This window comes from Staurois parvus, unplaced genomic scaffold (assembly GCF_062004578.1).
Source record: "Staurois parvus isolate SC_StPar_1 unplaced genomic scaffold, SC_StPar_1.0 ptg000629l, whole genome shotgun sequence".
Lineage (NCBI taxonomy): Eukaryota > Metazoa > Chordata > Amphibia > Anura > Ranidae > Staurois > Staurois parvus.
The window spans coordinates 137,780-150,656 of record NW_028318425.1 but is presented as its reverse complement, the minus strand read 5'-3'; the positions used below and the strand labels follow the sequence as shown (position 1 = coordinate 150,656).

Here is a 12,877-nt window from a genome sequence, read left to right as displayed (position 1 = left end):
TTTCCTATTATAAAAATGGGCATACTAAGCATGAGAGTTCTAGCTATGCTGAGAACTCATCCTGCTCTATTCCAATGATGAGACTTGTCCTGCCGCCCCCCTGCACAGCCATTAATTGGGAAGATCAGTGTACTGCTTTTTTGCCTCCCCCTAGCTCTTATGCAGCTTAGAACAGAGGGTATGTGATTAGGCAAAAAAAAGTATTTATAATGTTTTTTATATCTTTACACAAATGTTTTGCCTTTAATTTCTATTTTAAACTGAATGGGTTGTTTTGCAAGGTGAGAGTTTGCAAACACTTTAATTTTTCAGAACAAGGTTTCTAGATATATGCCATTCTTCGTGTTTCATGCTGTACTGCCATAGACTGAAAGGAAGGGGGTAGAGCCCTGAAAACGTTTCCTAAAATATTAATTGTGAGCAGAAATAAAAAAAAGTGTCATGGGCAGTACTTAAATGTGATGCAAGTGCACCGATATGGTCACAATCTTCTTAGGTTTGGCTCACACCTACAGATGTGGTAAAGCATTCGTGTGTTGCCAGTTTTCCCATGATTCACATGATGGCCAGCCCAATCATGGGCTACCCATGCTCATAAAATGTGGAAAAGAAAACCTTGACTCTTTTCCAAAAACGCACTACACAAAACCGCATGGTGCTGTGGCACAATGTGGTTTGGCACATGCAAAAATGTGCAGATGTGTTTAAGTGCTATTAAAATAATGGCAACACCATACATCTGTTAAAGGGCAACGCATTTCTCTGAATGTCAGGAAAGCGTGCTCTCTTGTGCACATTCCTGACATACAATAATGTGAACCTCGGATTGAGTAACTACACAGCTCTCTCTCTCTCTCTCTTTATATTTACTGTATATATATCCATACACATGCAATATATATATATATGTATGTATATATAGTGGGGAAAATAATTATTTGATCCCCTGCAGATTTAGTAAGTTTTCCCACTTACAAGGAAATGAAATGTCTATAATTTTTATAATAGGTGTATTTTAAATGGTTGAGACAGAATATCATCCACAAATCCAGAAAAAACACATGATACAAATGTTATAAATTGAGTTGCAGTTCAATGAGTAAAATGATCCCCAAGCAAAACATGACTTAGTACTTGGTGGAGAAACCCTTGTTGGCAAGCACAGAGGTAAGACGTTTCTTGTAGTTGGTTACCAGGTTTGCACACATCTCAGGAGGGATTTTGGTCCACTCTTCTTTACAGATCTTCTCTAAATCCTTAATGTTTCTTGGATGTGGCTTGGCAACTTGACGTTTCAGCTCCCTCCATAAATTTTCTATAGGATTAAGGTCTGGAGACTGGCTAGGCCACTCCATGACCTTAATGTGCTTCTTCTTGAGCCACTCCTTTGTTGTCTTGGTAGTATGTTTTGGGTCATTGTCATGCTGGAAGACACATCCATAACCCATCTTCAGTGTTCTGGCTGAGAGAAGGAGGTTCTCAATTAAGATTTTACAATACTTGGCCCCATCCATTGGTCCCTCAATGTGGCAAAGTCGGCCTGTACCTTTAATAGAGAAACAGCCCCAAAGCATAATGTTTCCACCTCCTAGCTTGACTGTAGGGATGGTGTTCTTAGAGTCATAGTCAGCATTTTTCTTCCTCTAAACACAGTGAGTCAAGTTATTGCCAAAGAGCTGAATTTTGCTCTGATCTGACCACAGCACTTTCTCCCAATCCTTCTCTGAATCATTTAGATGTTTGTTGGAAAACTTCAGATGGGCCTGTACATGTGTCTTCTTGAGGAAGGGAGCTTGCGGGCGCTGCAGGATTTCAATCTATGGTGGTGTATTGTGTTACCAATGGTTTGTCTGGTGAATGTGTTCCCAACTGCCTTGTGATGATTCACAAGCTCCTCCTGTGTAGTTCTGGGATGGTCCTTCACTTTTCTCATGGTCATCCGAAATGCGAAATCTTGCATGGAGCTCCAGACCGGGGGAGATTTATGGTTATTTTGTATTTCTTCCATTTGCGAATAATCGCTCCAACAGTTGCCTCCTTCTCATCAAGCTTCTTGCTGATGGTCTTGTAGCCCCTTCCAACATTGTGCAGGTCTACAAATTTGTCCCTGATGTCCTTTGACAGCTCTTTGGTCTTGCCCATGGTGGTGCCCAAGAAAGAAATTCTGTATACAGGTGTCTTTTATACACAAAACAAGTTGTCATTAGGAGCACCTTCCTAAATTGACAGGACTAATCTGTGTACCACATGAGCACATAGCCAGTCTGTGGGATCCACAATTATTGTTGGTTGGTAAGGGAGCAAATATTTATTTTAATCTCTGAACTGCACCTCAATTTATAATATTTGTATCATGTGTTTTTTCTGGATTTTTGGTTGATATTCCTTCTCTACCATTTAAAATACACCTATGATAAAAATATTAGACCCTTCATTTCTTTGCAAGTGGGCAAACTTAAAAAATCTGCAGGGGATCAAATAATTATTCTCCCCACTGTGTATATATATATATATATATATATATATATATATATATACATATTATCAAAGGATTTCAAATCTGCTCAGTCAGTTTCATGATCTACTTGTCATCTCCAAAGAAAGCTTATGTGACAGGGTGACAACAAAAGAGCACAATTGGAAGATGGAGACAATTGTTGTCACCCTATAACAGGAGGTGCCTGAACAAGAACATAATGGCAAGATGACAGTATTATATAAATGAAAGCTGCAGATTAAAAAAAAATACAAAATTACTTTGGAATTACATGAAGAGATTAAAGTTTTTTTTTTTATTGAGTTTCTATATATATGCAATAAAAGAAAAACGCTTAATGGCAAACAATACTATCTATGTGTGGGAAACTATTTAAGACCTGCAGTATACACTTTACATTAATGCCATTGTCTTCTGCCTAAGCCACTGTTTACACGAGAGTAGCCACAGGAAACTGAGTTTTGTCCTGTGAGGGAATTAAACACATTTTGAATTGAACAGATAATGATTTGAGATCTTAAAACAAAAGCTTATAGTGTCTGCATTGTGAGAGCTATCACTGCCATGACAGGAAAAACATTTGCATCCAAGAAAACAAAAACCCGATATCCACTCACAACTTTCCTCAATGACTGCAAAGCTCATGATCCACACAACAGACCTTAGGGTCCATTTACATTTTTTGTGCTGCATTAATGTAGTTTATGTCACATGGTATTGTGCATTGCATTAAAGCAACCTATTGAAATAAATGGGATGCCAATGCACCCTTACGTGCAGAAATTTGGACAAAACTCTTCTTTTGTAATGCAATGCCTTGCCATGTGTTCCTGTGCTTTGCAGCTGGCTACAACGCAGGTGTATATTACATACATTGCAGCATGTTAGTGCAATGCAAAAATGACAATAGTGGTTCATGCCTGTGTAATATGTGCCCTTACAGCAGAGGTGTCAAACTGATGGCCCTCCAGCTGTTGCGAAACTACAAGTCTCATCATGCCTCTGCCTTTGGGAGTCATGCTTGTAACTGTCAATCTTGCAATGTCTCATGAGACTTGTAGTTTGGCAACAGCTGGAGGGCCGCCAGTTTGACACCTGTGCCTTACAGTCTTTTGTACTTTCCATCAGCAGTCTGTGTGACAGGTTGACAATGCAGGAAAACAAGACAAAGACAGAGCATTGTCACCCTATAACAGGAAGTGCCTGAACAAGGCAGGATCACTAGGTACTATTTTAGAGACCGTTCACACTAGAATAACAGGATAACCCTTCCGTGCGGGTTTCCCACACCGAATTTAGAATGCCCTTGCGATCTGCAACAGGTGTCAGTGCAAAGTTGTTGACACCCAAGATCGCAAAAGCAGTACGTTTGCCCGCACCAGATCACATGGTACAAAAGTACCATGTGATCGGGATGCAGTGCGTTTCCAAAAGTAGTGTATGTGGTGTGGTGTGATTTTTAGCACATTCAAAATGAATGAATGAATGAATTGGATAAGAACATGCAGTGAATTCCTGTGCTACTCAAGGTGTGAATGTGCCCTTACAAAAAGCTGCAGATTTAAAAATACTGAAAATTATTTTTTAAATGAAATTAACATATTAAGTGTTTTAGTGATTGGTTTTCCATCTACTGTACTAAATCTCAGCTCCAGACAAAGTTTTTTCTTTTCTAGATAGCTCCTCTGGGAAGTGAAAACAAATGCCTTTGATGGTTGGAAATGCTTACATTCAAATTTTAATCTTGAAGATTACCTAAACCCCAAAACTCCCCAAAATGTAATATATTGCAGCTAACCAATCATTGGATGTGGTAGTTGTATTAGTTTTTTTATTTCTTTATTTTCATGTGGTGATCAGCTAGTAACAAACCTGTGTCAGACTGGCTACATTCATTCCTCCACTGTGTCTATGGAGGAGCAATGTAGCCACTTTTGGACAGCGGCATTGTCAATCAGTGGAGAGGGTAGTGCTAGACTATTAGATTTAGAGGGACTTTATATAAGAGACTTACAATTTAAAGCTGAACTCCAGCTAAAAGTTATTATGTCCCGTTCAAATTTGGGTGAATAGGAATCACGGGCAGAATCGGCATAATTCTGCTAGCAATTCCAAATCTTAGCAAAATAAGTGAAATGCGTTTGGATGCCATTCATTCTGAATGGCACCCCAAACATGATGTGATTTTGCCACGATTGTCATGCAGCAAAACGCACATGTAAAATCTCCCCTGAGAACAAAATTTCATCCTTGAGCTTCTTTACTGTGGCAAACATGCATGGGGTAGCCCATTCAAGTGAATGGGCTGCCCTATGTGTGACAAGAAGAAACACATATGAAATGTGCTTTTAAAATCGCGATATGTGGCGATATGTGAACGAGGCCTTAGGCAGTTACAGCAATAGTTTTTTTTTTTCTTTTAGAATAAAGGTTCCTTAAGTGAATAAAAGATGATCATTGTAAGCACCCCTGTCAGTGTTAAATAGTTTACTCAACCCTTTAACTGTCACCTTTGCTGGGCAGCCTGGTTTTTACAGGTAATAAAAATCCTAAAGTTTAATCCTTATTTTTACTGAAAGTGGAACTTCACTCTATTAATCAACATGGACTATTTTTAATCCCTATGCTGCTAGCATTAGTAAATGGATAGAAAAAGTATAGAATATTTACTTATTTTAAACTTTTTTTTTACATTTCTTCAGTTACTTCCTGGTTTTCATGCCCAGGCAAATGATGTCATACATCCCAGGAGTCTTCAGGAGGGGAGAGGGGGTTCTTAGCTCAGCTAATGCCTGAGCTAAGGGCAGATGGATTTCACAGAGTAAAATGATACATGACTCATCTGCCCTTACTCAAGATGACCACTGCCAGAAATTCCAGGGGTGCTTTTCAATGATTTCTCAGAAAAATAAAGCATGGAGACATGGATGGATGGGTGAGTTTGCTTTGAATATTAAAAATGAATGACATAGCATTTTTGGTTTGTGGTGCTGAGATGCTGTGCAGTTCCACTTTAATGTGATTTTGAATGTTTTAAAATTTAGATGTTTGACCTGTTTTACCTGTTTTAGCTGATTCCTCATAGACTTTACATTGTGGATGTAGTTACTAAATCTTTCTTTAATATCTTGGATTTGAACCTTCTCTGAACTGCGACGTGCCGTTTCTGCAGCAGGCGAGGGTCCTCTGCCAGTTGGGATCATTCTTGTTTTTCTGAAAAAAGAACTTGATTTTAGAATAGTTCAACAGTATACTAAAGCACATTAAAGGGAAGTATAACTAGCACAGTCTTGAAGAATTAAAATTTCAGGTGATAATACATAATCATAGATCATGCTAGGAGTGCTACAATATTATCACACCTAACCAGGACTTAAAGTGTAGGGAATGGTTAGAATGCTGGTCAAGTATTTTTCTCTGTCTATCTCAATGTGGAGATTTCCCTACACTTCCTGTATCAGAGACAGGCATGAGAGGAAATCTGTCTAACCTGAGGGTGCCACAAGGACTGGCAATGCACTGGGAGTCACTGGGCACAATGGAGTCACTAAATGACACAAGGATTGAAGGCACACTGGGAGTCACTGGGCACACTGGAGTAACTAGATGACACAGGGACAAAAGGCACACTTGGAGTTACTGGGCACACTAGGGTTAATAGATGACACAGGGACTGGAGGCACACTGGGAGAAACTGGGCACTCTGGAGTCACTAGATGACACAGGGACCGAAGGCACACTGGGAGTCACTGGGCACACTGGGGTTAATAGATGGCAGGGACTGGAGGCACACTGGGAGCCACTGGGCACACTGCGGTTAATAGATGACATGGGCACTGGAGGTACACTGGGATTCATTGGGCACAATGGGACTGGGGGCACACTGGATGGAAATTACTGGGCGCACTGGGGAACAGGGACTGGGGGCACACTGGATGGAAATTACTGTGCACACTGGGGAACAGGGACTGGGGGCACACTGGATGGAAATTACTGGGCGCACTGGGGAACAGGGACTGGGAGCACACTGGATGGAAATTACTGGGCGCACTGGGGAACAGGGACTGGGGGCACACTGGATGGAAATTACTGGGCGCACTGGGGAACAGGAACTGGGGGCACACTGGATGGAAATTACTGGGCGCACTGGGGAACAGGGACTGGGGGCACACTGGATGGAAATTACTGGGCGCACTGGGGAACAGGAACTGGGGGCACACTGGTCGGAAATTACTGGGCACACTGGGGAACAGGGACTGGGGGCACACTGGATGGAAATTACTGGGCACACTGGGGAACAGGGACTGGGGGCACACTGGATGGAATTTACTGGGTGCACTGGGGAACAGGGGGCACACTGGATGGAAATTACTGGGCACACTGGGGAACAGGGACTGGGGGCACACTGGATGGAAATTACTGGGGGCACTGGGGAACAGGGGCTGGGGGCATACTGGATGGAAATTACTGGGCGCACTGGGGAACAAGGACTGGGCGCACACTTGGAGAAAAAGAGTACCCTTGGGAATATCGATCAGTACTACAGTGAGGGAGGATCGGCTGAAGTGAAGCATCATCCTGTTTGAACGCTGGTGGGCTGAGCGTCTGTTTGCAAATTAGGGTGGTGCCCATAAGCAGAGCTGTCTCCTGATTAGCCAGACCACTAGCGCTCCGGGTGTTAGTGGAAGTGTCTGTGGCTGTGCACCGGAGAGGAGACACACTGCTGGATCCCAGGAGAGATGAACAGAATCTCTTGTTAGAATCTGTCATCGGAACAGGTATTAGAAGATTTCCAATCGCTTTCTATGCCAGTCACAATGAACAGGACTTTTAGAATGGGTGAATCTCCCTAGTGGGGACACAGGCAGCAATAAAAGCCTGGCCATTCCCTGAATCAATAAAAGTTAAAGGTTGACTCCACTTTTGTGGGAAAAAAATTAGCAAAAAAAAAAGTCAAATGCAATTGCGACACAAGTCATATTGTAATTAAATGTTATTAAAAATTACCTTTCCTTTCCAATCTGCAGCTCTGTCATTTTCAAGTGCAATGCAATATGGCTGCCTGGAGGTATTCTGTACACAGATGGTATACAGACCGCCCCCTAGAAATGTAATTTCCTGCTTGTGTGACTGGCTTACTGATTTTCATTGTCATTTTTGGTGAGATACTCTCAAACGGAGATCACGTCTAAAGGGATGCAGACCCTGCAAGTTTACTCATTAGAACCCTGCAGGTGCAGCAGCTGACTGATAATTATAAAATCACTCCCATACAGATTCACTTTCCATATGGACACCGACAAACAAACAGCTGTGTCTTCAGAATAGCAAAAGGCAGGAATCTGCAACAAAGTTTGTTAAAATGCTTGCAATGTACATAGATCACCCCGAGGGGAATGTTTTTTCTCAACAAAAATAGAGTTACTCACCACTTGCCAACCGTGCTATAGCCAAATGATGGCTACAGCGCAGTTGTCCAGTTCTGGAAGGGCGTCATATGACGTCCTCCCAGAACGTGCCCTCCCACGCATGGGGGGGAGAGATGTGATCTGAAGGAGGCAGAGGACACAGCATTGGAGAAGGGTACAGATCACTGCTGTGGAGGTTACAGGACATTACTGTGACACAGTAATTTTTATTGGGAGCTTGATTTTATTTTTTTAAAGGGTGCCACCTCATACACCCCCCTTCCTCCCTGGGGATCTTTGCTTTCCTCCATGTTGTCCAGGTAGATCTCAACCTCTGAAAGGTTGCCGACCCCTGCTGTAGAATGTATGATTTACATTACTTCTAAGGCTAACATTGGCTAAATGGTTAGCACTTCTGCCTGACAGTACTAGGGTTGTTGGTTCAGATCCCAGCCACGGCACCACCTCCCTGGAGTTTGCATGTTCTCCCTGTGCCTGCGTGGGTTTCCTCTGTGTACTCTGGTTTCCTCCCACACTCCAAAGACATGCTGGTAGGTTAATTGGATCCTGTCTAATTTGGCCCTAGTATGTGTACACTGTATGTATGAATGTAAGTTAGGGACCTTAGATTGTACATATATATATGTAAAGTGCTGCATAAATTGACAGTGCTGTATAAGCAGGGGTGGACTGACAACTCATGGGGCCCCTGGGCAATAGGGGATCATGGGACCCCTGTGTCCTTGCCCAAACTCAAAAAAACCTATGAAAAAGGTACCAGGAGCATCTCATGGGGCCCCCTACTGACCCTGGGCCCTCGGGCAGTGCCCGAGTTTCCAAATGGTCAGTCTGCCCCTGTGTGCATGAAATCAATAAATATTCACCAAGAGAGGGGCAGCAAGATATTAGCCGTTGCTTGCTTCTTAAGACCCTCCACCATCTTCTCCCCAGTTCAAGCAAAAAACATAAAAGGCGCACACCTGTTTGTTCCAAATTCCCCTTAAAATGATTGCTTCTTGGTACTATGTTAGGCAATCCACAAGTGATGCAACTAAATCCACCATCACATACATTGTGCACTTCTAGGCTTCCTAAGGACTAGCATAGGGGCTCGTGTAGACAAGTGTTGTTTTCCTGGGTTTGACATGCACTTGAAATGAGCGTCAAACAAAAGCTGCAGAATCCCTTTTACCTCAATGACGCAGTGTGGATGATGTTCAGAGACCGTTTTTGACCTGCTATGCTTTGCATTTCTTAGACGCCACATTTCTTATTAACCTCTCTAGTGGTCTGATTATGTCCATATTTCTGTGCTCAAAGCGGTACATTTTTTTGCATGGAAATATGTATTTTTTTTATTGTAGGCCTGTAATATTTAGGAATAACTCACTGAAATCTGTCTGAACAAGAGTCTAGTAAACATCCCGGGTATAATAAAACTTGAAACCCAAAATCATAAATTATAATTTAATAAATAATCATAAAAAATAATAATATAATTATAAATTTAATTCAATAATGTAATCAAACCAAAAACACTGAAATTTGAAATATAGCGCCAAGTTCGCACATCACTGAGCAAAGTCGCAAAATCGTTTTCAGTGTCTGATGACGAATTTCCCCACGAATCATTATCACTCAATTCTGCAAGTGGCTCTAATTTACTATCGCTGTTCTCTAGCTGGTCTAAAACCGCTTTTGACCTAAAGGGACACTTTTTGGACGCCATGGACATTTCTCAGTTTCCAGGCAGAAAGAACAGTCAAAATGCAGGCAGGGCACAGGACAAAGCACTAGGGACAAAATGTATGTGAAATGGTTTGATACAGTAATGTTTTACTATGTGATTTTAGTGAATATCACTTTTTGTCATTTTCAAATTTCCTGCCGTTCCGTCCCTGTACGTCCCGACGTCGCAGGGAACAGAACCCAGAAGACAGATGCCGGCATCCGCCGGATTACATTGCCGGGGACACTGCAGGAGGGATATCGCGGGAGCGCAGGACAAGGTAAGTGATCGAGGGATCGTGGAGCAGCGCCACATGGTAAGCCCGAGTGTAGCTTGGGGTTACCGCTTGTGATACTGAAACTTTACCCCGAGCTACACTCAGGAATTCCGCCAGGGAGGCTACGGCCCATTGGAAACAGGAGTAAAAGACACCATGTTTTTTTAGGCCTCATTCACATGGCCATAAAAAAACATTGTTACAACCAGGGGCGGACTGACCATTTGGAAACTCAGGCACTGCCCGAGGGCCTGGGGTCAGTAGGGGGCCCCATGAAATGCCCCTGGTACCTTTTTCATAAGCTTTTTTGAGTTTGGCCAAGGACACAGGGGCCCCATGATCCCCTATTGCCCGGGGGCCCCATGAGTTGTCAGTCCACCCCTGGTTACAACCATTTTTTATCTATGGATCTGAATGCAGCTCCATTGTTTTCAACAGAGACATTCACACAGGTGAGTTACCATGCACTGTGTTTCGGTCCATAATCAAAAATCCAACAATCTGTGTTTGAAGGCATGTGAACCATGGCAATTTTTACGCATTAAAAATCTAATCTATTTACTGATCATTATGCAGGCTACTTTCACACTGATCCATGGCAAAAATGCATATGCATTTTTGCTGTATTTTTACCGCATTTGTTTAAAAGACGTGACTCAAAAAATAAGCCAAAAACGCAATGCAGGTGCATTTTCGATGCGCTTTTGATGCGTTTTTGGCACATTTCCATTCATTTCAATGGGGAGTGGTGTTTTTGGTGGGGTTTTTTTACCACACCAAAACTGCACCAAACATTCAGCAAGTGGGATTTTAAAAAACACACCGAACCTGCAACGGATCAGTGTGCAGAGTTCCATAGGAATACATTGTCACACATTTTCCTTTATTAACACAGAAGCGGAAGAAAAATGGATCAGTGTGAAAGCAGCCTTATTGCCTTTACGAATTAGGAAATATTTTTATGGTTGTGTTATGTACATGTGAATGAGTCTTTAGGCAAGCCATACATTATACTTTTTTTTCATTTAACCAATGAATGAAATAAAATGTGCCGATTCTCACATCCACACATTTAAAGTGGATGAGGGAACCACTGCCTCTGTGCTATTGTGTTCTGGTGGCAGGGAACCTTCCTTGCCTTGAGAATACAATAAGCAGCGCAGTCTGTGCACAGTCCCAAACATATCCTTGGTGCTGTGTCTAGAACAATGCACACAGCTGCGTAAAGATCAGTAATACAGCGATGAGTACAGAACCATACAATAAAAATTAAAATTTTTACATTTGAGTTCATGCTTATACTGCATCACTGGCAATTAGAAGAGAATGAACAATTTTACACACATTTACCCATATGCACTTTTACATGCCTATACATGTGTACACGATATGGCTTTACGGAACATTTTACCTGGGATCTTTCTGTCAACAAGATCCTTAGTATAAACATCAGTAAATGATTATGTCTGCGTTTGTTGTATGTATTATACGTTTGCGTTGAAGGCAAGAGGCCAAACGCAGCCTTTCGCTCTGATTTGCCTTCCAGTTTATGCGTTTGAGCGTCGTCACATTCCAATTCAAAACCAGTGTTTACCATCAACACCCGTGTACACAACGTGTAAAAATATCATGTTTGCTTTTCACTGATTTTGAGACTTACATGTCACTATCCAGTTGTCGGCACCCTACAGTTACACAGAACAGAACACATTACTTACTGTCTGGAAGATGCCCAGATTGGTCCTGCGTGACTTTGGTTTCTAGGAAATCTCAGTAATATGTGAATCAGATTAGTGAGCTCTCATTTCACTCTGTTTCCCCCGGGACCCAGGGTTTGTTGACAGTTGCTGCTGGCGACAGGGGACCATAGATTACAATGTGAGGCGGAGCCAGTGACACAAAGGTGCAGGTTTCAGGCGAGCTGTCAGTAATCACTTTCATTATTCGGTTGGCTGTGTGTTCAGGGCAGGACTGTGAACACACAAGAACTATGATCACAGGTCGATGTGTTGTGTTTTTGTCTCTTTTTAGATACACGTGGCAATCTGATAGAGCGATCAAACTTTCCATTCCAATGCAGGTGAAGACATACCACAGTGGTTTTGATTAAGCGCAAAGAGATTGAACGTGATGGAAAAAAACAAATGCATTCATTATAATGGACAGTATTTTTCCTGTTTTGATTCTCTTTCACTTCAATATTTTATTAAACTGCATTGGTGTTGTTGACATAATTCCAGAAAATGTGATGGTCTTGTATTATTATTATTATTATTATTATTATTAATATTATTATTATTATACAGGACTTATATAGCGCTGCCAGTTTGCGCAGCGCTTTACATTATGGAGGGAGACAGCAAAGTAACAATACAGTTTAATACAAGAGGGATTAGAGGGCCCTACTCCTTGGAGCTTACAATCTAGGAGGGAGGGGATAGTGGTACAAAAGGTAATTAGTTGTGGGGGATGGAGTGGTAGGAAGAGTAGAGGATTCCAGTACTAGCTGGGGTCGGGGTAGGCTTCCCTGAATAGATTGGTTTTCAGAGTGCGCGATAGTCTGATAGATTGGGGTAGGGAGTTCCAGAGGATGGGTGAAGCCCTTGAAAAATCCTGGAGATGAGCATGGGAGAAGGAGACAAGGAAGCTAGAGAGTAGAAGGTCTTGCGAGGAGCAGAGAGTACGGTTTGGGTGGTATTTAGAGACAAGGTCGGTGATGTAATTTGGGGCAGAGTTATGAATGGCTTTATACATCAGTGTTAGTGTTTTGAATTTTATCCGTTGGGCAATTGGAAGCCAGTGGAGGGATTGGCAGAGAGGGGTGGCAGATACAGAACGGTTAGTAAGGTGAATGAGTCTGGCAGCAGCATTCATGATGGACTGGAGTGGGGATAGCCTGCGATGAGGTAGGCCAATGAGGAGGGAGTTACAGTAGTCAAGGCGTGATATAATAAGAGAGTGAATGA

The 12,877-nt window shown here is 42.2% G+C and overlaps 1 protein-coding gene across 5 annotated transcripts in view; it reads right to left on the bottom strand.

Moving 5' to 3' along the window:
* The window catches only part of LOC149449334 (lamin-A-like), a 169,392-nt gene extending 157,614 nt beyond the window's left edge, over positions 1–11,778 (bottom strand). For 3 of the 5 annotated variants that reach the window (XM_089693362.1, XM_089693361.1, XM_089693363.1), the window contains exons 1-2: positions 11,630–11,777; positions 5,560–5,710 (exon numbers count right to left, since the gene is read on the bottom strand). In XM_089693362.1, the coding sequence (XP_089549488.1) occupies positions 5,560–5,700 (141 nt within the window). In that variant the 5' untranslated portion in view covers positions 5,701–5,710; positions 11,630–11,777. Of the gene's footprint in view, positions 1–5,559; positions 5,711–11,629 lie in introns of all 5 variants that reach the window. The other 2 variants (XM_089693358.1, XM_089693360.1) reach the window with 1 other exon arrangement.
* Positions 11,779–12,877: the final 1,099 nt, after the last annotated feature.